The sequence below is a fragment of the Bufo gargarizans genome, unplaced genomic scaffold, assembly GCF_014858855.1.
Source record: "Bufo gargarizans isolate SCDJY-AF-19 unplaced genomic scaffold, ASM1485885v1 original_scaffold_998_pilon, whole genome shotgun sequence".
NCBI lineage: Eukaryota > Metazoa > Chordata > Amphibia > Anura > Bufonidae > Bufo > Bufo gargarizans.
In genome coordinates, this window is record NW_025334788.1 from 76,780 (window position 1) to 103,474 (window position 26,695).

The 26,695-nt window shown below is 46.6% G+C and overlaps 1 protein-coding gene across 1 annotated transcript in view; it reads left to right on the forward strand.

The window, feature by feature from the left end:
- Nucleotides 1-26,695, forward strand: part of LOC122924302 (calpain-8-like) — a 77,491-nt gene that overhangs the window by 1,437 nt on the left and 49,359 nt on the right. Inside the window, exons 2-3 of the mRNA XM_044275254.1 lie at nucleotides 3,164-3,233; nucleotides 19,000-19,121. Of these exons, the coding sequence (XP_044131189.1) occupies nucleotides 3,164-3,233; nucleotides 19,000-19,121 (192 nt within the window). The remainder of the gene's footprint in view (nucleotides 1-3,163; nucleotides 3,234-18,999; nucleotides 19,122-26,695) is intronic.

Consider the following 26,695-nt stretch of genomic DNA (forward strand, 5'->3'; position numbering starts at 1 on the left):
CACAAAACTATACTGTAGAAACAGATAAACCCCTTGAAAATACTAGTTACACCCAGATAGCGCCCCCTTCAATAATAATTATTGGAACACAATTCTCTAAAAAATAACTGCACCCAGCAAATAGTGCCCCTGACACGAATAGTGTAAACATAATGTCCTCCAAAAATAACTGTGCTAAGCTGATACTGTGCCAGGGCTCCCCCACAGTAATAGTGCTCCCCAAAATCACAACAATAGTAATAATTCTGTGCCAGAGTGCACTTAGTAGTAATAGTGCTCCTACAGTGCCCCAACAGTAATTGTGTTCCAGAAGTAATAATGCTCCCATAGTCCCCCAGTTGTAATAAAGCCCCCTTATAATGTGCGCCAGTACAAAAATTCTCTGTTGTGTGGCAGTAAAAAAACAAAAAAAAACTCATCTTAGTGCCCCCAGTAGAGTCAATGTCGCCAGAGTGCCCTCATGTGATCCAATGACCCGTACTGTGTGCCACTACAAAAAACACTTTGTGCCCCCAGTTGAGCTAAGGTGGCCATATATTTTGTGCCAGTATAAAATACTCCTATATAGTGCCCCCAGAAGATGCCCCCATAGTGCTCCTCCCTGTCCTATATAGTGCCCCCAGAAGATGCCCCCATAGTGCTCCTACCTGTACTATATAGTGCCCCCAGAAGATGCCCCTATAGTGCTCCTCCCCGTCCTATATAGTGCCCCCAGAAGATGCCTCCATAGTGCTCCTACCTGTCCTATATAGTGCCCCCAGAAGATGCCCCCATAGTGCTCTTCCCCGTCCCGATAGTGCCCTTCATAATGTGGCAATATAAAATGCCCCTATAGACTGCCCCACACAGATACCCCCATAATGCTTCACTCCCCCCTTCCCCATAGTGGCACCAAAATGGGTGCCAGTATTAAATGCCCCTATATAATGCCCCCATAGTGCTCTTTCTTCCCTTCTCCATAGTGCCCCCCATAATGTGCCAGTATATAGTGCCCCCATTAGATGCCCCCATAGTGCTCCTTCCCCTTCTCCATAATGCCCCCCATAAAGTGCCAGTATATAGGGCCCCCATTAGATGCCACCATAGTGCTCCTTCCCCCCTCTCCATAGTGCCCCCCCCATAATGTGCCAGTATATAGGGCCCCACCCCCCTTCTTGCCATACTGTACTAAAAATAATTAAAACAATAAACACTTATACTTACCTTACTAACCATGACACTGCGATGCAATGCAGGCCTCTTCTGGCCTGTGTCCCGCTCTGTACGGCTCAGGCGGTGCGATGACATCATTGCGCCGCCTGCAACAGCCTCTGATAGGCTGCAGGCCTAGTGCCTGTATCCTATCAGAGGAACGGGCAAGGGAGACGCCTCTTCCCTGCCCAGCACCGTTTATCACATGAATATAGAGATAAGCACTTCCACAGTGGAAGCGCTCATCTCTCCCTGCCTCTGCCACCACCGCCGAATGGTCAGGAATGGTCAGTCTGCCCCTGGATCTCACTGTATTCTCGGGGGGGGGGGGGGGGAATTGCCCCCTTCTCCCCCGAATCCGCCATTGTCTCATACACATACAGCAACCCAGAGAAAGTCTGAGGGGACCAAGACAAAGCCTGTAAACCATTTATGCAAGTAAATGTTTATGCAAGTAAAACTGTTGAACTTCATCTCAAGGTCTGGACTCAAGTTATTTTTTCAAATTCCTCAATTATTCCCCCTATTTATTGCTTCGGAGCCAAAGCCTGGGGTCCAACGGTATCTAGGTAGGAGCATCGTGACACACATAAAGAGACATTTTAGGCCGCAACATACCACTCGGCATTTGCTACACCTAGGACGCGACATAGAGGGCCCTGGGACACGGCCGCCCCTCGCACACTCATGGTGGCTGGATCCTTCTTCCTTGCTCCCAGGGCTGTCACAGGGATGGTGTGCACCTAGTTGTTGTGACTGGCAACAGTCTCCCTGGGGCACACCCTATCGGTGTCTCCTGTCTGATGGATGGAGGGGTGCCTTGATGGTGTCGTAGTGCGGAGTTATAAGATGGGAGACAGGCAACCAAGTGCAGTTTAACAAAATGGAGAGTCTTTACTGAAGTGCAAAGGTCACAAACAGCTCCACACAAAATGGAGGCCCAGTTTCAACGAATACTGGCTAAAGCAGGGGTTATCTTTGGAGCCCACCTGAGATGTAATTTTTTTTTTTTAACAAGATGCAACTCCAAAACCAGCACTACAAATTAAGCAGGAAAGGGCTGCGAGAATTCAAAGGTACTCTAACCAGGGCTGTGAGGTCCAGCATCCATAAATGTGCATTACCCTCACAGGCTAAATCATTGCACTCCGTCTTACAGCTGCTCAACCACCTCAGGGGCAGTAATGGCCAGTTCGCATTGTTCGCCCGCGAACATATGCGGGCTGCCATCTTTTTTCACGCGTCCGGCGAGGCACAGGTAAGCCCTTACCTGTGCCTGTGCGTGAGCCGGTCTGAAAACAAGTGCGGTCAGCGGGAGCAGGCAGTTCCGAGAACAGCCACCGGGGGGCCTTCATCGGGCTGTTCTCTGAACTGTCTGCTCCCGGTGACCGCATTTGTTTTCAGACCGGCTCGCAGCACAGGTACAGGTAAGGGCTTACCTGTGCCTCGCCGGACTTGTGAAAACAGATGGCAGCCCGCATATGTTCGCGGGCGAACAATGCGCACTGGCCATCACTGCTCAGGGGTTCCTTATTTGCACACCACCTCAGGGGTTCACTAACTGGAGTCTGCTTTGGGTCTCAAACGAGCTGGTTCTGATTGTCAAGACTGGATGCAACTCCTTCAGCAGCGTGTCAGACTCAAGCTCAGACTGTGCTCTATGACTGACTGTACAGAGCGGAGGCCAAGCCCAGCATTTCAGAGGCATTGCTTCAGCTTAAAGCCCATGTCTATAGTAAAAAACAATGCAAACCTAATCTTCAGAAATATACAGCGCATTCTTCCAACTTCATCCACTAGCAGCGTCCTAGTGGATCACTGCAGGAACATGTCCATGGGACTTTCCACCGATAGTGATCTCATTAGCTGTGCTGTATAAATGTCTTTGCCGATGATTATAAAGTATTTTTAGGTAATGATTTGGGTTTATGAACTGCTGACAAAAAAAAAAAAAGTGTGTTTTATTTTACAGGCATTAAAGAAGAACCCAGTGTTTATCATACATGGGGCAGAACGTGAAGATATCCGACAGGGAGGCTTACGTAAGTGGAGCTGAATTCAATGAAATATGAAAAGTTAAAGATATATTTCAGATATAAGACATATAGATGACAACACTATATACTATAAGGGTCACTTACTATGCTGAAATACGCGTAAATTAAGCGTATTTCAGGCGCAGATTATTTGTGACTTCTGCCTGCTAACGGCAGGTCTAAAATTGCGGGCGTGGTGTGGGCGAGGAAGGGGACGGGCCGGCAGGCCAATCTCACTTACCATTTTCTATGCCTGTTTTAGACTTAGAAAAAGGTCTAAATGTTAGATAGCAAGGAAGCCATTTTACATTTAGAACTGGAGATGGATGCGCCGAAGTTATGGAGGGACCAGCGCCTCTTCATAACTCCCGCAGAACCACTGCTAGCTAAGGCTGCTTTCACACTAGCATTAATATTTTCCAGTTTTCAGATCCGTCATAGGGTCTCAATACTGAAAAAAAAAAAAAAAACACTTCCGTTTTGTCCCCATTCATTGTCAATGGGAACAAAACGTAACTGAACAGAACGGAGCGCTCCAAAATGCATTCCGTTTAGTTCTCATACTGAAGAGCAAACTGTAGCATGCTGCGGTTTGCTTTCCGTCCTGGGATGCAGATCAAGACGAATCCATCAAGATCCACAATGCAAGTCAATGGGGACGGATCTGTTTTCCCAGACACAATCTGACACAATAGAAAACGGATCCGTCCCCCATTGACTTTCAATGGAGTTCATGACGGATCCGTTTTGGGTATGTGAAAGATAATACAACCGGTTCCGATCATGACGGATGTAGATGGTTATATTATCAGTACTGGAAGCGTTTTTGCTGAACCATGACGGATCCAGCAAACACGCTACTGTGAAAGTAGCCTTAGGGGTTTATTAAGACCGGTGTCTAAAACTCTGGTCTAAATAAATGTGTCCCTATGTGTATAGACTCTGTATTCAGGACTTTATCACTTCCCTGTTTCTGTAAGAGGTCCTCCTCTAAAGACTGTATTCGTCTATGGACACTGGCTCCTATTTATTGCAATTACCATACCATGCCCTGCAGCGAGCCCCTGAGTCAGAACGGAAGATGGGAGTAGTAGCAGCCCTGATGATGATGTGTAACAGTGTACTCCCTTAGGCTGTTGTTCCCTGGGGTCGGAGCAGTGAAGGAACAGCAACCTTTTTTTCCCACAGAGCACTCCCTGTAGCAAGAGCCCCTGCCCAATGGTAATTTTGTTGTGCCCTTAAATGCCCATGTGGGTGCAAAGCAGGGCTTGAAATGGTGCAATGGCTAGTGTGCGGTGTTGGTAACCAGGCCAGATTGAACTTTACAAAAGTGTCTCTTTACTGTGCACTTTATAGGAGTTGTAGTACATCCAGCAATTATCTGTACACAGTGAAATTTCCCCCAGATGTTCAAGCATGAGCTAAGCAATTAGTTTGCAGCAATGTCCCTCTGATTAGTGTTGAGTGCGAATATTCGAATCGCAAATTTTAATTGCGAATATCGCCATTTTGAGAATGTGCGAATATTTCGAATATAGTGCTATATTTTCGTATTCGAAAAGAGCGTTGATCGCGAATATTCTAATCGTGAATTTATCATGACTATCGACACTTAGGAACATCCCTAGCAACCAATAGGAAAGTTGCCTACCCCTTGGTGTTGATCGCGAATATTCTAATCTAATTTTTATAATATTACATTGCCGATTTTTGCTATTTAGTAAATAATGACTGGAGATCACAAATTCTCGAATTTGCCATTTTCCAGTGTACTTAGTGCAGGGAGAGACGTCAGCAGGCGCTAGGGATAGTGCTAGGAAAGACTTTAAAACTTTTATTTTGCTGTATAGAAGTTCAGGGAGAGAATAGGGAGGAATCATTCCACAGCATTGAAGCAGAATAGAGTACAGTAAGGGAGGTTACAGCCTGGGTAATAGGAACAATCCTATTACACCTTGCTGCACTGACTGGGGATCCAAATTGCCAATATACAGCTCTGTAATTCCAGCAAACTGTTCTTATTAGGGTGCAAGTGCTGTTTGATACAGACATTAACAGGGTTTATTACAAGGAAATATTTATATGTCTTATTTGCCCTTGTGCGGTGCAGTTATATGTTCTAAAGCATTTTTTGGCTTGTATTAGTGGAAAAAAGGGCTTATTAGCCGTTGTGTGGTGAAGTGCGTAAATTGCAGCCCTTTTTGGTGTGTACTAGTGGCCAAAAAATATATATTATTTGCCATTCAGCATTGCAGTTATATGTTCTTAAGCCCTTTTTGGTGTGTATTAATGGCAAAAAAATATATACTATTTGCTGTTCAGCGGTGCAGTTATATGTTCTAAAGCCCTTTTTAGCATTTATTAGTCACAAAAAAAATATATTATTTGCTGTTTAGATGTGCAGTTATATGTTCTATAGCCCTTTTGGCATGTATTAGTGGCACAAAAATATATATTATCTGCCATTCAGCGGTGCAGTTATATGTTCTAAAGCTGTTTTTGGCATGTATCAGTGGTTAAAAAAGGGGCTTTTTAGCCGTTGTGTGCTGAAGTGAGAAAAGTGAGCATTTTGGGGTGCTTAAATTTATTTTTTAATTATTTATTTGATCTAACAGTATGTCAGACAGAGAAGTGCCAGGTCCTGCATAAGGGAGTGGCAGAGGCCTAAATGTTTCTGGTGCAGGCACAGGTCGCAGCAGAGTAAGGGGTCGTGGCAGCAGGAGTCGCAGCAAGAGGCCTGAGCTCCCGGTGTCATCTAGCGGTCGTGTCTTGAGCAGCAAACCAGGGGTTCCTGAATGGTTGACTCGGTCATCCACTTCGTCTCAAGTGACATCAGACACCAACAGCCAAGAGTTGGTGGGTTCGTCAGACACAACCCTTAGTTGGCATGGCCTGTGTCCTCACATGTCTTCAACCTGCCTCTGTCCTTTTCTGTTCCCTCAGTCAAATAAATATTATATGCTGTGGACTCAGCTCCACTATACGTTGCGTAGGAGCTGGTGTTGCGAGTGGTCAGGCTCCTAATCCAGAGACCATTGAGGGGGACATCAGTGATGTGCAAACAGTACTCGATAATGATGTAGTTGATCGCACTTGGGAGCCGGGTGAATTAGGGGCTTCCTCATCATCGGGAGAAGAGGATGGCTGCTTACCCGTGAGGCAACGGCGGAGCCAGCAAGTCACTAGCATGGCCAGGAATCAGCAGAGTGGCAGCAGTGGGCGGTTGGGAGCCATACGTGCCCAGGGTAGACCACCCGCTTCGCAGGAGCCTACCTGCCCGGAAAGTAGTGGTGCAGGGCTTCACAGAAGCAGCGGCGGTAGCAGTCAGTCAGTGCGTATTGTTGGGGGTAAAATCACCTACTTGGCGGTGTGGCAGTTTTGTTAAGCCGCCCGAGGAGATGAACATGTCCATTTGTAGAATCTGTGGGCAGAAGATGAACCGTGGCCAGGGTGCCACGGCCCTGTGTCAACATATGCAGCGTCACTATAAAGTGGCGTGGAAGAACCATGGCTCCGATGTGGTGGTCCAGCTTGCCGCAGAAACTGATCCATCACCCAGGGGCACGCACCCGATTTCAGGCAGTCAAGGCTCCACCACCTCAGTCGAAGGGAGCTGTCAGTCCTTTCCTGCTGGTCTAGATGCTCCTGCTCCTCCTACTACTCCTTGTCAGTAGTGTTGATCGAGCAACAAAGTGCTTGGGTGCTCGGGCTGAACACATTGGGATGCTCGGGTGCTCGGAGTATAATGGAAGTCAATGATAGAACCCGAGCATTAAATCAGGCACCACCTGCTCTGAAGAGGGGAGGGTGCCTGGTTCATAGGAAAAAGTCAGAAATTGATGAAAACACTACCCAAATGGTTCAGGAACAACATGGGGAGGATGTCTGCATGCATCTTGGACTCCCAGGTTGCTGCTGGGAACGATCTTGTTTCAGTAGACTGACAATTATACGCACAAAACCGCAGATAAAATCGATTTTAAATGGAAAATTGTTAGGAAACATTCTTTCCTGTTTATTTACTTGTATATAAAGTGCAAGTGCTGCCAAAAATTACAAGGAAGAGGCACTCCGATACAACCTGTATATCACATAATGGAGGGCCTCATTCACATTGTGGTGCAATATTTCAGGTAGTGGGACTCCTATACTCATAAAGCCTATGCACTAAATAAAAGGGCTGCCAAAAATTACAAGGAACCAGCACTCCAATACACCCTTTATTACACATAAAGGAGGGCATCACACACATCCTTGAAAAATTATGATTGATGGCCTGCTGATGACCCCCTAACACATTGTCATGGAACCATGAACCAGACGTACAACAAGAGATAAGTGGAAAATAAGAAGGTTTATTGAAGAGCAAGCCGTAAGCAAAGTCCGAACGGATGGCTAAACCGAAGCAGGGTCTTGCGGAGACAGAGGTCAGGAACCAGAAGGGTAGTCAGACGAAGCCAGGAACAGGAACCAACGGGGTAGTCAGACGAAGCCGGAATCAGGAACCAACGGGGTAGTCAGACGAAGCCGGAATCAGGAATCAACGGGGTAGTCAGACGAAGCCGGAATCAGGAACCAACGGGGTAGTCAGACGAGGCCAGGATCAGGAACCAGAAGAAGCAGCAGTCTTGGAAGCATGTGAACACAGGAGGACCAAGCAAGGAACTGAAGCCACAGACCTCCTATATATATGAGCTAGGCTTCCAGCTCCTCCCAGTGGGAAGGAGGAGCCGCAGGGTGGGAGGCTACAAGAAAACCCAGAAACCAAGATGGCCGCCAGCACATGTCAAACGAAGGGAACAGCCAGGAGGTAAGACCATGACACACATTAGGAGCAAGGACCTACTGGTGTCCATCTAAAACATTAGGGGCGAGGGCCTGCTGCCGAGCTGACCATCTACAACATTATAGGTGAGGGTCTGCTGCCGAGCTAACCATCTAAAACATTATATGCGAGGGCATGCTGATGAGCTGACCCTCTAAAACATTATTTGCGAGGGCCTGCAGGTGAGCTGACCCTCTAATATATTGTAGGTGAGGGCCTGCTGGTGAGCTGACCCTCTAAAATATTATTTGCGAGTGCCTGCAGGGGAGCTGACCCTCTAAAAGATTGTTAGTGAGGACCTGCTGGTGAGATGACCCTCTAAAACATTATTTGCGAGGGCCTGCAGGTGAGCTGACCCTCTAAAAGATTGTAGATGAGGGCCTGCTGGTGAACTGACACTCTAAAAGATTTTAGATGAGGGCCTGCTGGTGAGCTGACCCTCTAAAATATTGTAGGTGAGGGTCTGCTGCCGAGCTGACCACCTAAAACATTATGGGCGAGGGCCTGCTGATGAGCTGACCCTCTAAAACATTATTTGCGAGGGCCTGCAGGTGAGTTGACCCTCTAATATATTGTAGGTGAGGGCCTGCTGGTGAGCTAACCCTCTAAAATATTATTTGCGAGGGCCTGCAGGGGAGGTGACCCTCTAAAAGATTGTTAGTGAGGACCTGCTGGTGAGCTGACCCTCTAAAACATTATTTGCGAGGGCCTGCAGGTGAGCTGACCCTCTAAAAGATTGTAGGTGAGGGCCTGCTGGTGAGCTGACCCTCTAAAATATTGTAGGTGAGAGCCTGCTGGTGAGCTGACCCTATAAAATATTGTAGGTGAGGGTCTTCTGCAGAGCTGACCACCTAAAACATTATTTGTGAGGGCTTGCAGGTGAGCTGACCCTCTAAAAGATTGTAGGTGAGGGCCTGCTGGTGAGCTGACTCTCTAAAACATTATTTGCGAGGGCCTGCCAGTGAGCTGACCCTCTATAAGATTGTAAGTGAGGGCCTGTGGTGAGCTGACCCTCTAAAACATTATTTGAGAGGGCCTGCAGGTGACCTGACCCTCTAAAAGATTGGAGGTGAGGGCCTTCTGGTCAGCTGACCCTCTAAAAGATTTTAGATGAGGGCCTGCTGGTGAGATGACCCTAAAAATATATTGTAGGTTAGGGCCTGCAGGTGAGCTGACCCTCTAAAAGATTGTAAGTGAGGGCTTGCTGGTGAGCTGACCCATAAAACATTATTTGCGAAGGGCCTGCAGGTGAGCTGACCATCTAAAATATTGTAGGTGAGGGCCTGCTGGTGAGCTGACGCCCTAAAAGATTGTAGGTGAGGGCCTTCTGGTGAGCTTACCCTCTAAAATATTTTTTTTTAAGGGCCTTCTGGTGAGCTGACCCTCTAAAATATTATTTCCGAGGGCCTGCAGGTGACCTGACCCTCTAAAACATTATTTGAAAGGACCTGAAGGTTAGCTGACCCTCTAAATAATTATATGTGAGGGCCTGCAGATGAACTAACCCTATAAAAAATGATATGCGAGGGTCTGCAGGTGAGCGGAAGATTTAACCATATACCCTTTTTTGTGGTAGAAGGGGTGCATGTGAATACAGTGTATTGAGTACATTATAAAAAAACTGATTTAAAGTGCCTTTATGTTTATCAGCTCAGCTTTCCTCTGGTGAAGTCGAGAAGTCAGAGGCAATCCAGGCCTTGTTAATTTTTATAAGTGAACCTGTCAGCATTTTCAGTTGACAGGTGGATGCGCTTATCTGTTATGCCACCAGCAGCACTAATTACTTGCTCAGACAAAACTCAGGCGGCAGGGCAGGCCAGCACCTTCAAGGCGTATTTCGTGCCACATGTACAGCTTGGACATCCAGTAGTTGTAAGGCACTGAGGGATCATTGAGGACGCTGTCACGGTCTGCTATGTACTCCTTCACCATCTTCCAAAATGTTTCCTTCCTTGTGACAGTAGGCCGAGCATCAGGGTGAGGGTGCTGGTGGGTCATCACAAAACTGTCCCAGGCTTTGGAGAGTGTTGCCCTGCCTCTTTTAGAATTGCTATGTGTTCCCCTTGTCTCCCCTCCTCAGTTGCCCAAGGAACTACGGACTCTGCCGCCAGCGTTGTCAGATGGAAATTTTTGGAGCAATTTTTCAACAAGGAGCTTCTGATATTGCACAGTTTTGCTCGTCCTCTGCACCAGAGGAATGAGAGATGAGAAGTTCTCTTTGTAGCGGTGGTCGGGAAGGGTGAACACCCAGTAATCCGTGTTATCTAAAATGCGCAAAACTAGTGGGTCGCGGGAAAGGCATCCTAACATGAAGTCAGCCATGTGTGTCAGAGTGCCAACAAGCAAGACTATGCTGTGATCATCAGGAGGATGACTCTCAATCTCCTCATCCTCTTCTGCCCACACACGGTGAACAGATGGAATTAAACTTACATGGGTACTACCCTCTGTAGCAGAGGCAACCGTCTCCTCCTCCTCCTCTTCATCGTCCAATTCGCGCTGAGAAGATGAAGTGAGGGTGGTCTGGTATAACCCTGTATAATGTCTTCTTCCCCATTTCCACCTCTTCCACAGGCAAAGCGTCCGCCTTAATTGTGAGCAGTGAGCGTTTGAGTAGACACAGAAGAGGGATGGTTACACTGATAACGTTATTGCCGCTCACCATCTGTGTTGATTCCTCAAAGTTTTTTAAAACCTCACAGAGGTCAGGCATCCATGCCCACTCCTCGCTTGTGAATAGGGAAAGCTGACTGGAAAGACGACGACCATGTTGCAGCTGGTATTTCACTACTGCCCTCTGCTGTTCACAAAGCCTGGCCAACATGTGGAATGTTGAGTTCCAGCGCACGCTCACGTTGCACAACAGCCGGTGAGCTGGCAATTTTAAGCGATGCTGTAGTGTTGACAGACCGGCTGAAGCTGTCAATGTCTTGCGGAAATGTGCATACACGTGGCGCGCCTTCACTAGTAGCCTAGGCAAGTTGGGGTAGGATTTCAGAAACCGCTGAACCACTGGTGCTGCACGCGGATAATTCGGAGGTGGAAGTGGAGGAGGAGGCGGAGGAGGAGAAGTGGGGGTTGGAGCAACTAACGTAGGTGCTGGTGGAAAACCTGATTGATGAAGGACCCGCAATCATTCGGCGTCGGTAGCACCTGTGCCATCCCAGGGTACGACTCGCTCCCGGCCTCCACAAAGTTGATCCAGTGTGTCGTCAGGGTAATGTAGTGTCTCTGGCCAAATGTAACGCAGGACGGCCACCGACATCAGGCTGCAGAAGGCCTCAGTGTCCACAAGCCTAAATGGCAACATTTCCAGGGCCAGTAATTTGGAAAGGTGCTATGGCCTGTTGGTGGGTGGCTGGGTATTTGCGCTTGTGTTCAAATGCCCGGGGTAAGGACGTTTGGATGCTGCGCTGGGATAGGGAAGTGGATGTGGTCGCTGATGGTGCTTGCGAAGGTCCAGGCGCAGAGCGGGAGGCATCCGGGCCTGCGCCTTCGACAGGGGATTGGCCAGCAGCAAATAACATGGGGAAGAGGAGGCAGTGGTGTGACCCGCAGACACAGATTGTGGACCCAGGCGTTCGTCCCACTTATTACGTTGCTTGGATGCCATGTGGCAGATCATGCTGGTGATGGTGAGGTTGCTAGTGTCCATGCTCCGGCTCATTTTGGTACGGCACAGTACTACTATTCTTTTGTCGTCCGCACTTTCTTCAAAAAAGCGCCATACTGCGGAACACTGAGATTTTCTCAAGGGAGTGCATTGTGGAACAGTTGCCTGTTCAGTGGTGCCCGCCTTCTCCCTTTTGCCACCCCACTGCCTCTTCCAGCTGTTGCAGTGCTGCAGATCCCTCCCCCTCTGTACTGCTCTCCTTGCTCGGCTTGTAGCCACCTTCCCAGTTTGGGTCAGTGACCTCTTTGTCCAGAAGCTCCTCTTCCACTTCCTCACTCTGATCATCCTCCTGATTTGTTGACCTAACCACAACCTCATTGATTGACAACGGTGTCTTATCTTCATCATTAACCTCTTGAGACACTAATTGCCGTTGACTAATTGGCAACTGTGTCTCATCATCATCCACCTCATTATACACTAAATGCCGTTCCCCACCGTCATCTTCTTGTGACTGTGGATGCTCTAGAGGTTGGAAATCAGGGCACAAGATCTCATGTCCCTCTTCAAGCGTGCTTGGCGAGATGGCCAAATAAAATAATGGCAATGTAAAGAGCTCCTCGGAATATCCGAGTGTGGGATCACTTGTTTGTCCAGGCTCTCCATGGCGGATCAGGATGAGGATTGTGTTGTTGACCAGACTCTTGGCTACTGAGACTGGACTTGGTGGAAGACAGGGTGGTGCTTAACTGTCTGGAAGCATTATCTGCTGCAATCCAACCGACCACCTGGTCGCACTGGTCTGACTTCAAGTGTTGTCCTGCGCTGCCCTGCAAACTGGGACATGAAGCTAGGTATCGTGGATGAATGTTTTTCTTGTGCTCTGGCAGCAGGCACAGTATCAATGCGCCCAGGGCCACGGCCTCTGATTGAACCATCAGCATCACGGCCACTTCCCCTGTCTCTTATTGCTCGCCTCCTTCATATTAAATGTTATTTATGCTTGAAAGTATGTCACACATACACGTGGGATGCGCACAATTCACACAGGAGTTATGGCACGGATAATTTAACTGTTTGGAGTGGACACCGTCTACGGAAAAAGTACACTGGATGTCACTGATATTTTTTAGATCTGCACCCTTTACACGGGAGATTTGGCGCTAATATCACTGTCTGCAGCAGCCTAACATTTGCACGCTATTTAGTGCAGGATGCGCTAAAAATAGATTTTGCTGCCAAACACAATAGTCCTTAAAAGGACTTTTGGGTCTGTAAAGTCTTAGCTATTTAGCGCCGTTTGCGCTAAAAATAGATATTGCTTCTGCCACACACAATAGTCCTTAAAAGGACTTTTGGGTCTCTGAAACGATTTTCTGATAAAAACTATTCTGATAACACTCACTACACTGTCTGTCCCTTCATATGCCCAGCTCTCCCTGACTAAGACTGAGCCAAACACGCATCATGGGGTGCTATATAGCACCCGATGACGCGTTCCGGCCAGCCAATCACTGTAATGCCAGTAACCCACATGACTACGGCATTACAGTGAAGGCAGTACCCACCTGCATGTTTATTGGCTGCATAGCAGCCAAGAAACGTGCAGGAAGGAGTCTCGAGCATTGAGCTCGAGCACATGTGGTACTCGGCCGAACTGGTATTCGGCCGAGATGCTCGAGCCGAACTGGTATTCGGCCGAGTATGCTCGATCAACACTACTTGTCATTCATTCAGTCAGCGCCGATGTGTGGAGCTGTAACTACGGTCAGGGACAATACATGTCCTTTACGGCCCACTGGGTGAATGTAGTTCCTGCACAGCCACACCAGCAACTTGGCCAGGTGATGCCGCTTCTGCCTCCACGTTCTCACGCCATTGGTTCTGCGAAAATGTCCGCCTCTGCCTCCTCATCCTCCACCATGTCCACAGCCTCCACTGCAGGGACAATTCACAGTGCCCCTCTAGCATATCACATATACAGAGCATGGTGGTGTCATGCTGTTCTGCACCTCGTTTGCCTGGGTGAACAGAGTCACACTGGAGAGGAACTGCTCCATGTCCTTCATCAAGAAATCGAATCCTGGCTTTCTCCGCGACAACTGAAAATCGGAACTATGGTGACCGACAACGGGAAGAACATGATGTCGGTGCTGCATCAAGGAGGACTGAGCCATGCGCCCTGCATGGCACACATGTTGAATCTAGGTGTCAAGAGGTTTCTGAAGTCTTTCACCGATCTGCAAGACATCCTAAAAATGCCCAGGAAACTTTGCATGCACTTCAGCCACTCCGCAAAGGACACCCTCCTTGAGCTGCAGCGGCAGAACGGCATCCCCCAACATAGGCTTATATGCAACGTTTCCACCCTTTGGAATTCCATAAGTTGGACCGACTATACGAACAGAGAAAGGCCATAAACGATTTCTTGATGATCTAAGCGGACAGAAGTACTCCTCTGTGTAACTTCAATGTCAGCCAGTGGCAGCTCATGCGTGATACCTGCCATTTGCTCAGGCCTTTGAGGAGGTCACGTTATTTGTCAGTCGCCAGGACTACGTGATGAACAACGTCATTCCACTGCTTCATTTCCTGGAACAGATGCTGGTAAATCTGCCTCATCAGGGGACTGGAGACGTGGCGCCTAGATCTCATGTCCACATGAGCCCTGTGGGGGCTGAACTGGAGGGGGAGGAGGACATTGAGCACAAGCAATGTGTAGCGAAATGGGTGGTTTTTCTACACAGGTGACAGGAGAGGAAGAGCAGGAGCAGCCAGAGGAGCTACAGGGCGATAAGAAAGATGAGGCAGAGGACCCAGAAACACCTTGGAAGTATGCAGTGGAGATGGAGGCAGGGAGTCCCTCCAAGTCACTTGCACAAATAGCCCGATGCATGCTCACTTGCTTGCGTAGTGACCACCAAATTGTCACTATTCAGCAGAGGGATGACTTCTGGCTCTCCACCTTGTTGGACCCTCTCTACCAGTCCAAAATTGGGGCCTTTTTTACACCTGCTGAAAGGGAGGACAAACTGAACTACTATAGAGACATCCTATGTAGTCAGTTGACCACTGCCTATCAGTGCCATTGTCCATGAGTCTAGAGTCGCTGATGAGCAGCTTTCTTCACCCACCTTGTGAAGAACTACTCACCAGCAGCAGCTAGGACTGGAGCAGGACCCAGGGGCGTACATAGAAATCATTGGGCCCCATAGAAAGAATCTGAATTAGGTCCCCTAACCTTGCCCACCATCCTGGCCCATCCCACCTCCTGCCCTGGCTCCTCCCCCCATTTGCCAATAAAGAAATTTATACATGACGTACTGAAAACATTAGGGACACTGGCGTAATGAGAAATGACTGGGCCCCACAGGATATTTTTGAACGTGCCCCACAGCAAATTTTTGAATGGGCCCCCCCAGTTGTCTGGCACCTCTGACCAGCAGAGACCCTTGATTTCTTCCCTAATACAGTCCAATTATTGTCCAATAGACAAGTCATGGAAATATATGTATACTGTAATATGACATTTTAACACTGTCTATTGTCTATTGGACGATAGCTGGACTGTATTAGGGAAGAAGTCAAGGGTCTCTGCCGGTCAGAGGTGCCGGACAACTGGGGGAGCCATTCAAAATTTTCCTGTGGGGCCCAGTCATTTCTAATTATGCCAGTGAAACTTAATGATCCGGGTTGGGGTTAGAAAGATAGCGACTGGGGGCTGGGGCAGTTTTACTGTGTGGGCGGGCTGGCAGTGGCATAGGTCCGGACTGGCTGCAGGATGACTGTTTGGCTGGCGACACTGGCGAGGCGGGCAGCAAGTCACTCTCAATTTTGCGCCTGCTGCCTGCCAGCGAAACACTGGGCCAATCAGCAGCAAGATTTTTGCACACTCCTAATGCTGATTGGCCCATTGTGAGAAGCTGTGAAGGCGCACGAGCCGAGAGAGTGCTGCCACCTCCACACTATGTCACCTTGCCACTCTGTGGTCTCCTGATTCTGCTGCCACCTCCACACTATGTCACCTTGCCACTCTGTGGTCTCCTGATGCTGCTTCTGCCACTTCCACACTGTCATTGTGCCACCCTGTGGCCTCCTTCTGATGCTGCTGCTGCCACCTCCACACTCTGTCATTGTGCCACTCTTTGGTCTCCTCATGTTGCTGCTGCTGCCTCCACACTGTCATTGTGCCACCCTGTGGCCTCCTCCTGATGCTGCTGCCGCCACCATGCACTCTGTCATTGTGCCACTCTGTGGCCTCCTGATGCTGCCGCCACTTCCACACTCTGTCAGTGTGCCACCCTGTGGCCTCCTCCTGATGCTGCTGCTGCCACCTCCACCACCTCCACACTGTCATTGTGCCACTCTGTGGCCTCCTGATGCTGCAGCTGCTGCCACATCCACACTGTCATTGTGCCACTCTGTGGCCTCCCCCTGATGCTGCTGCTGCCACCTCCAAACTCTCTCATTGTGCTACTCTGTGGCCTCTTGATGCTGCCGCCACCTCCACACTGTCATTGTGCCACCCTGTAGCCTCCTCCTGTTGCTGCTGCTGCCACCTCCACGCTCTGTCATTGTGTCACTCTGTGGCCTCCTGATGCTGCTGCTGCCACCTCCACACTGTCATTGTGCCACTCTTTGGGCTCCTCCTTATGCTGCTGCTGTCGCTACCTCCACACTGTCATTGTGCCACTCTCTGGTCTCCTGATGCTGCTGCTGTCACCTCCAGACTCTGTCATTGGGCCACTCTGTGGTCTACTCATACTGCTTATACCTCACCACTATGTCATAGGGCCACTCTGTGGACTTCTCATGCTGTTCCCACCCTCCCCACTTTATGACTGGGCCACTATTTTGCCCTTTGGCCTGGCTGACATCATTATTTATTTGACCCTTCTACGGATCTGTCAGAAAGAAGGAAAAAGATGACGCACAACGGATCCTGTCTATGTAACAGCTGCAAGGCCTGCATGACATGATGGTCCCTGTGACGACATGGTGATCAGTTTGAGTTAAATGTGTATTGGTGTTGGATTATGTGTAATTATGCTATACTGTGTAACTTGTTTAGAAAAAGACTTTCAGCCCCCCCCCCCCCCCCCCCCCCGATATTACCCATTGTACTCTGAAGGAGTTCAGGACAATGACATTCTGGAAAGGTTTTTGCTAGGGCTGTCTGGGGCTCTTTTAGCAGCTGGACCCCTGTGGTGTGGTGCAGACAGAATTTCTGGGGGAGGGGAAGGAGGAAGTGATGGGATTACAGTTTTACCTGATCACTTTCTGTAAATAAGTTTGTGCAGATGCTCAATAAATCAGTATTTATTTCACCTACACAGAGTCTCGACCAGTGACTGGGGAAAACTGGGAGCTAAAGATCAGCCGTTTGCAATATCTACTCATCCTGAATACTGGGGGTCAGTCACAGTCCCTATTTTTCATCAGAATTGGCTTATAATTTGGCAGCCAAAAACAGGAGTGGGTACAAAACACAGAAGACATGCAAATATTTCATTCACATGTCATCTCTGTTTTGGATCCACCCCTGTTTTTTTGGCTTTAGCAATACTGATGGATTATTGACCAAATGCTGACTGAGTGAAGACGGATGCTCCACAGACAGGATCCATTTTTGGTGGTTAATGTTCTAAAGGATCAGAGGAAAGGCAAAATAATCAGTGACGGCAACACAAACTTACTGCTGTCACCCTCTCCATTCTGTCGAGAGGGCTCTACTTGTATAAGCGTTTAATAGAACAGGTTCTGTAGACATCTATGTGGAATCAGCTGCCAATGGTGTAAAAGGAGTGCGCTTCTTCTTGGCGCTAACATTAACCTGTAAGGCTGAGTTTACACTTAAGTTATTTGGTCAGTTTTGGCCCCGTAACTGCCCAAATAAGTGAGGTGCGCAGTGATTCTAAGAGCGACGCCTGTCATCTGCATGTCATACTGACTCACAGTATTATTTCACTACCACAGTAGACTCCCTATCTGTGTTACTGCAAGGCACAGTGTCCTACACAACTGTACAGGCTCTCTGCAGCCAGGAAAAAAACGTTTTTAAATGCGATTCACCACAAATAAATTCGATCGGACCAAATTTTTTCAAAAAATTTAGTGAACTGGCCAAATTGAATTGGCCATTTTTATTTTATTTTCCGTTACGCCATTCACTGTATGGGACAAGTTTTATATATTTTACTAGTACGGGTGTTTTAGCACGTGGCAATGTTGACTTTTTTATTAAGTATTTTGATTTTGGGGGAAGAGGAATTATTAGAATTTTTATATAATTTTTTATTTATTTTTATATAAAAAATTATATTATTATTTTAAAAAACAACAACTTTTTATTAGGTCTCCAAGTGGACCACAACACATAATCATCAGATTGCAATTTGTCTAGGGTAAGGGAATTTTTTCCATTATCCTATACAGAAATAGGTATATTACAGTTTAGTGCTGTCGCCGACCTGCCTGAACTGTAATATACAAGTAGTGAGCCTGGAAGCCTAAGGCGACTTTCACACTTGCGTTTTCCCTTTCCGTTTTTGAGATCTGTCATTGGATCTCAATGGTGGGGGAAAACGCTTCCATTTTGTCCCCATTCATTGTCAATGGGGACTGAACTGAACAAAACATAATGCACCAGAATGCATTCCGCTGCAAGCATAATTTTTCTGTCCGCGATGTGCGTAGCAAGATGGATCCACTCTGACACACAATGTAAGTCAATGGGGACGGATCGGTTTTCTCTGACACAATAGAAAACGGATCCGTCCCCCGTTGACTTTCATTAGTGTTCATGTTTATTTTTATAGATAATACAACTGGATCCATTCATAACGGATGCAGACGGTTGTATTATCAAAACGGAAGCGTTTTTGCTGATCCATGACGGATCCAGCAAAAACACTGGTGTGAAAGTAGCCTAATACAGGCTCAGGCTCATTTCTTTGAATGAACGCCTTCTCCCTGATCTCTGCAGCCCGTAAAAAGCACACTTCCGGGTTTCTGGCTTCTTAGATGCCGTGGTCACATTTGACCATGGCATCTGAGAGGCGAAATGTCCGCAATAGGCATTACTGATAGTTGCTGACAGCCACTCGTGTCTGCTGTATGAAGCAGCAGGCACCCACTAGTTATGGAGCTCACTCCACTCTGGAGCATGCTCCATCTTTAAAGACCCGTGTACATAGATGACGGATGTTGTGAAGGGGTTAAAAAAAAGAAAACAAATTCATTATTGCTGTTGTTCAGACTGACTCTAAATTATTGGAAACTAAATCGAAATACATAAGACATTGCCTCTGACCCTGGACTCTTTCTTTACACAGTTGACTGTTGGGTCCTCGCCTCCGTCGCATGTCTCACATTGAATCAAGATTGCCTCTTCTGTGTGGTTCCACCAAGTCAATCCTTTGACAAAGGCTATTATGCCGGGATCTTCCATTTCAAGGTACAGTAACTTCTTTATGTGACACAATGTAAATCTTCTGGGCCACAGTGCAAAGTCTTTACCAGGGCCCCACCTAGCATGTACCATTGATAATACTAGTATCATCTTTTATGGAAGGGGCGTCCTTGGGCACCCCCAGGCCCCAAAGTCTTGCAAGACTTTGCATAATAACTTCAGGAATTGATTTATAATGTAAAAAAAAATTGTACCTTGGAACCGAACCCGATATTCGGAAAATGTTTTTTACAGTCTAATTCATATTCTGAAGTTATTGTTATAGTTATTATGCAAAGTCTCGGGAGAAGGAATAACTTTGACTCATCGGAGCCAATACATTCTAATACTGTACGGAGCGCTCGCTCTGTTCAGTATTGAAACAAAGTTTTATGCGAATCGACTTCGGATGTTGAGGATGCTGTTGAGGATGCCTTCAAAGTTCTGGAAGTATTCCGGAATGACTGGCCTTCATGTCCTAAAGTAATGATGGACTGTCATTTCTCTTTACTTAATTAAGTGGTTCTTGACATAATGTGGAGTAGAACAGTAGAAGAGTAGAGCTAAACACTGTATAAAACTGCACAACTCAACTGATGGTCGCAAACACATTATAAAGGCAAGAAAGTCCATAAATTAACTGTTGACAAGCATACCTGTTAATTGCAAACCATTCCAGGAGACTACCTCATTACGCTGCTTGAGAGAATGCTAAGAGTGTGCAAAGGTGTCATCAAAGGAAAAGGGAGCTACTGTGAAGAACCTAAAATATAAAAAAAACAATCCTTTTCTGTTTTCTGTTTAATTCCATATGTGTTCCTTTATCATTTTGATGTCTTCAATATGATTGTACAATGTAAAAAAAAATAGAAATAGAAATGAAACCATAGAATGAAATCATGACCTATTATTAGGCCTAGTGGCCAGTGTGGAAATTGCAGGATTATATACGGTAATTTATAAAAATATATATTTTTAAATATCGATAGTAACATGGAAGATGTTTTTTGTTTTTTTTTAAATCACCAACATTTCTAAATGCAGGCGCAGATACAGGAGGTCCTAGTGCTTGCATCTGTGCTTGCGGTGAACGCTTTCCATAGAAGATACAGCCACCGCCATTTTGGAAAGCCATGGCTGCAGCAGTTTCTTTGCATGCATTACCCATGGGTACCAGGGTCTTCACCATGTAAGCTTAAAGTTATCCCATGACTAATGTAAAAAATTTAAATCAGAAATCATTTATAGAGATCAGTGAATCGAAGGTGACGAAGTGGAATTCGATCCGAATTTCAGGAAAAATTATATTCGCAACGAATATGAATTTTCTCACGCTTCATGGTAACGAATAGCATTTTTCCTAAAATGGCAGCTGCACGTGTGAGGACATGGAGAAAGGAAGTCTGGGAAGGCGGGATCACCTAGATTGACATGCATGCAGCCAATCAGCAGCCAGCCAGCCCTGTGATGTCACAGCCCTATAAATACGGTGGCCATCTTAGATTCAGACATTTGCCAGCGTTCTGAGTGCGGGGACAGGCATGAGAAGGTGTTAGGGAGAGCATTAGGAAAAACCTCATTGTGAAAAAAAAACTTAAAAAACTATTTAAAAGTGCAGAGAAAGGATAGGAGGAATCACTTCACAGCATCTTAGTGCGGGGAGAGATGTCAGAAGACGCTAGGGACAGTGCTAGAAAAGTGATTCACAAGTGCATAGAAAAGAAAAGGGAGGAATCATTTCACAGCACCTTAGTGCAGGAAGAGACGTCGGAAAGCACTAGGGACAGAAAAGCGATTTACAAGTGCAGGAAAAGATTATTTGGGGATCCGAATAGACATTATACAGCTCTGTCATTCCAGCAATTTGTTCTTGTTATTGGGGCGCAAGTGCTATGTTGAAAAGCCTTTAGTGGTCTATTTTAGTACAAAAAGAAAAATATATACGCATTTCACTTCTGCAGGTATATGTGGTGATAGGGTTTATTGGCCTATTTCAGTACTACCAGATAAATATTTCCGCAGTTCACTTTTTCCGTTATTTGCACTAAAAGCGTTTACTGGCCTGTTTCAGTCATTTCAGTTCTGCAGGTATATGTGGTGATAGCGTTTATTGGCCGATTTCAGTACAAAAATAGAAATATATACGCAGTTCACTTTTTCAGTTATTTACACTAAAAGTGTTTACTGGCCTATTTCTGTGCAAAAAGAAAAATATATACGCAGTTCACTTCTGCAGTTATATGTGGTGATAGCATTTATTGGCGTTTTTCAGTACTACCAGGGAAATATGCAATGGCCGGGTTCAGCGTCTGGGGGATCCCTTGCTCCTTCGAAGGATTCTACAAAATATGTCCCTCTTATAGAGCAAGTAAACGTGACGCAAGTTACAATTAAGCAGCGAGGACATGGAGTCCACTTTGTAGATGGTAGTGTTGGTACCCAGGTGTAGGATTGCCAGGGTGGTATAGAAGTGCCCACAATATCCCTGAAGGTGTTGTGTTGCACGTGTCACGGTGCTCCTTACCTGGATATGGTTGGATCCCAGACATAGTCGTCAAAAGCGATGCATAAACGATAGTCCTAACAATCCACAGAACTAGTCTTGGTTCCCAACAGGTTTTAGCAGGACTTTGAAAGGCAAACAACTTCTGCAAAACAAACTTATATCTGCTGAATCTGTAGCTTACTCTCTCAGCTCTGCTATGCTGTAACTTTCTCAGAAATGCTATGTCAGCAATATTAAATGGGAATGCTTTCCTTTCTGTTTGATGCTGTTGTACTAAGTCTGTCTCCCACTATGATCCTAGGAACTTCTTGTCCTAGCTGGATTTGAGGGAGAGCTCAGTCCCACCAGGGACGAGCATCCGCATTGCTCCCTTTAGCATGGAGCATAGGACCTAACTGGTTCTACCAAGATTGTACTTGCTCCTTGGAGGAGAGTATAAGAGAGCTGTAAATCCAGGTTCCACTCTCTGTAGAGTAGCACTGCCAAGTCTGCTGCCACCCGCTGGGTAACCAGATTATTGCATTAACAATACAAATGCATAAGAAGAAATGCACACTACATGGAGGACCTGAAATAAAGGCATAAGATGACATGGTTATTGCAGATACAGACAAAAGCAGGGTGTAGGAGTAGTAATGCCACTTAGGGTCATTACATTCCCCCTTACCTAAGAGGTAAGCCGCCCTCGGCTTGTGCTTAGGGTAAGCTCCAAGGGTACCCAAGGAAAGTTAAAGTGCTGCTTAAGACTATATATACAGTTACTAAACTGCTATAGTAACGGCTACCACAAGGTTTCTCTGCCCGTATGAGTAGGATGTCTAAGAACATTTTCTCTCTCAGGTATAACCAGAGAACCAAACAGGTGTGCACTAAGAGCTCATTACTGACTGACTTTTAGGTATCACGGCCGTTAACACCAAAGAGAGACCAGGGGTGTCTTTACTCTGAAGTCCCACCACTATGCAATGAAACGCTAGCAAATAGAAGGGTGGCATTATCCGGTATTCCCTTCCGGCAACAAGGTCTAATTATTCTTTACTCTTTGTCACCTTAATGATTAAAACAAATAGCTACACATTTACGTCCATAAGGCAAGGCCTAAAGCCTTAGGACACACCAAACTAGGAGGAGTGATCAGTTTCCTCCCAGATTAGCAGCGGGTTACCCTTACAAAGTGTTAGACCTGCTTGTGAATTTACCACTTGGTCCTACCTGTGCAGCAACAATACATTACAATATCATACCTAGGCTTTCTAGCTAACACAAGAGAAATATAGGACCAATAGTACTTTTAAGTCCTCAGAGGCAGTCCGTATGAGTAATAAAGCAAAATGCTAACTATCTGACTACCAATATAAAGTCCAGAGACGATTTAGAGTGCAAAAGAGGTCACATTGTACTCGTGAAAGAGTCCATACAATGAGATAAGGTGGTTAAACTTTGCTAAAACATTAAAACATTAGTGCAAAAATATCACAGTAGAAATCACAGAGCTCAAGTATACGTTTAAGTCTATACTTTGGGTGCTTGCTTGTCACATTGCAAAACAGGAACATATAATGCAAAAAGTCATTTGCAATCCACATGAGGTAGTAAAGTTATTTGTTATCCACATGGGGTATAGTTGAAGTTTGGAGTCCATGAAGTTCAGGCACAAAAAGGAAGGATAAAAAAGAAAATATAACCACAAAACAAGGGGCAAGTTTCTCAAGATGTGTCCATGGCTTGGCTCCTATTATCTCTATAACTAAACACTCGTTTCAAAGAAGTCCAGATAACGGGCAGGTGGGATACCTTTGTTGGTCCGTTGAGATCTCTGCAAGGACAGTTCCGAGTCTCCGGGGGTAGAAGTAGTGTCTGGGACTTGTGAAGGAGGATTGGCCACTGGACTTGATTCTGCAGATGCAGGGGTTGCAGGAATTGGCATCAGAACTCAAATTTGAGGCAGAGAGAACCAACTCTGTTGGCGTCTCGGTCACTTAAGGCAATGGTAGTTATAGTGATATATCCACTTCTCTTGGCTATTTCTGAACAGGTTCCTTCGGGCACCTCTTGAGCCGGTTGCGGTCTCATAGACCTCCAATGAGGGGACAGCCACGATTGTGTATGGTTCACATTCCCAGCGATTGTTCAGCTTGCTTACTGGGTGATTGTTTCTGAGCCAAACGTTGTGTCCTGGTTGTAAGGGCTCAGCATGTACATGTTGATCAAAGTCCTGTTTTTGTTTTTGCTGAGCTTTCTCTATTTTAGAGTCCACTATTTCTCTGGCACTTCTGATGCTCTTTGACCCACTAAAATTGGGGAAGGAGTGGTTCAGAGTCCGGCACAGGGATGTACAGGGCGAGGTCTGCAGGTAAATGGCCCTGTCTTCCAAACATTGTAGTATGGAGTGTAACCTGTGGAGGAGTGAGTTGTATTGTTGTACAGGTACACTAATTCAGGCAGTAGCAAAGGCCACATGGGTCTCTTGTGAGGTGGTACGGGCTTGAGCATATTGATCAGGGTTTGGTTCATCTTTTCACACAGGCCATTCCCCGGTGGGTGATATGCAGTGGTCCTCAGTTTTTTGCAGTTGTACAAAGCGCAAAATTCGTAGAACAACTGAGACTCGAATGCTGATCCTTGGTCAGTGAGAATCTTGTCAGGACACCCATATGGCAGAATGAAGCTTTTCCACAGCGCTGTTGCTGTAGTTTTGGCTGTTAAATCCTTCACAGGTAAACCAACATAGTGATGGACGAACATCGGCCAGGACGTTCCATGAACGCGAAAGCGCATTCGCGATCAAATATTTGCGAACCACGCGTTCGCAGCAGGCCCCATACACTTAAATGACAAAAATTCCCACAAAAAATATGTATTTTAATCAGGGGCCATTTTTATGCGTCTTAATGGAAAACTCTCAAAAATTTGTAATGCTGGAGCCTAGAACAATTAGATTTTAGGCCACAGGAGTACTAATCCTAACCCTAACCCAAAAAAATTAGGCATTCCCCTGACAGAAAAGAACAAGTGATTATGTGGCTGGAGGTATATTAGACAGTCAGTAGATAACAATTTTACTGTAGACCTGTGGAGTACAGGCCTAAAACATTAGGCATTCACCGGACAGAAAAGAACGAGTAATTATGTGGCTGGAGGTATATTAGATGGTCAGTAGATAGCAATTTTACTGTAGGCCAGTGGAGTACATGCCCCAAAAATGATGCATTCACCTGACATAAAATAACGAGTGATTATGTAGCTGAAGGTAAATTAGATGGTCAGTGCATAACAATTTTACTGTAGGCCAGTGGAGTACAGGCCCCAAAAATTATGCATTCACCTGACAGAAAAGAACAAGTAAATATGTGGCTGGAGGTATATTAGAAACTCAGTGGATAACAATTTTACTGTAGGCCAGTGGTGTAAAGGCCCCAAGCATTAGGCATTCACTGGACAGAAAAGGTCAAGTGATTATGTGACTGGAGGTATATTAGGCCGTCAGTGGATAACAATTTTACTGCTGGACAGTGGAGTACAGGCTCTGGGATGCCCTTCTGGGAGAAATATTTCTTTCCGGGGACCTTCTATTGCGGTGTGCCAATAGCCACAAATTTTCTAAAGGCCTCCGAGTCGACCAGTTTATATGGCGGTAGTTGGTGGGCTAGCCGTTCCGACAAACCAGCGGTCAGCATTTGGGCAAGAGGGTTATCCGGTCTAATCAACTTTTGTTTTTTGGGGCTACGAAAGCCTGCCTTATGCCAGATTAGCACGACAACAGCACGGTGGAAGGTGGAGTGGAGGACAAATGGTAGGAGAGAGGAGAAGGAGAAGAGGCAGGACGTGGAGCTTCGGGAGTGTGGCTTTGTGGGTTCTAACGGCGTTGCTCCTACTGGGCTCGGGGATGGGAGGCCAGGTGCCTTCTTAAAGCAGTCGTCCATAGGTGAGTGTTAGGCTTACCGCAACCTATGCGTTAACAGCACGGGCTGCAGATGGCAACACTATTGTCAGCAGCTGACACGTTAAATAAGCCCACACTGCGGAGCCATGTGCCGGAGTCCTGGCAGCGCAAGATGTGAGCGTGCATGGTAGATTGCTTGCTCCTGATACATTTGCAGTCTGCTTTTTGTCTCCTGTGCACTGCAAATTCTGCCTGCTTCTTCTCCTTCTCCTTCCTATCTGCTGCTCTGTCTCTTCCACTGAACTCCCCTCCTCTTCCTCTCTTCTGGGCACTCACGTTACAGCCATCGACACGTTATCATCGTTATCCTCACCACCACTGACATTAGAGATCTTGGAGTAGGCAGCAACAGCGGTCACCACCCTCCTTGGGCTGATCTGGGTACTGTTGTCAGACCAGTGGGTGGCGGCCGTTGCTACCTCCTCCACCTCATCCGATGCCAAGAATGGCTGCACATGAGTAAGGTCTGGGAATGGGTTGGAAAATAATTCCTCTGACTCAAGTGGAGTGGCTATGGTGGTGGTGGTGGTGTCTTTGGGGGTGCACACAGCAGAAAGTGAGGAGGGTGCAGATACAGAGGATGATGAGGGTGGAAAAGCTGAAGGCTGAGTGAGCCTCTCAACCAACTCTGGTGCAACCTTTGATGTAATGGCACGCACCTTCTCCAACCTTCCACTTAGGCTCCGGCCTGGTGCACCTGCCCGACCCCTACCACCCCTGCGAAACGGTCTGCCTCTTCCTCTGCCTGTTATTTTCAAAATGACCCTGTGCCAAAGTCCCTAGAGAAGAGCAGTATTTGTGGAAGCAGGTATATTGCAGGACTCAATAAGTATTCGATGGAAGTCAGTATATTGCACCCCTCAATCAGTATTTTGCAAAAACAGGTATATAGAACCCCTCAATTAGTATTTTGTGGAAACAGGTATAATGAACACCTGAATCAATATTTGGTAGAAGCAGGTATATCCCACTCCTTAATCAGTATTTTGTGGAAGCAGGTATATCAAACCCCTTAATCAGTGTTTTGTGGAAGCAGGTATATTGCACCCCTAAATCTGTATTTTGTGGAAGCAGGTATATCAAACCCCTTAATCAGTATTTTGTGAAAGCAGGTATATCGCACCCTTCAAT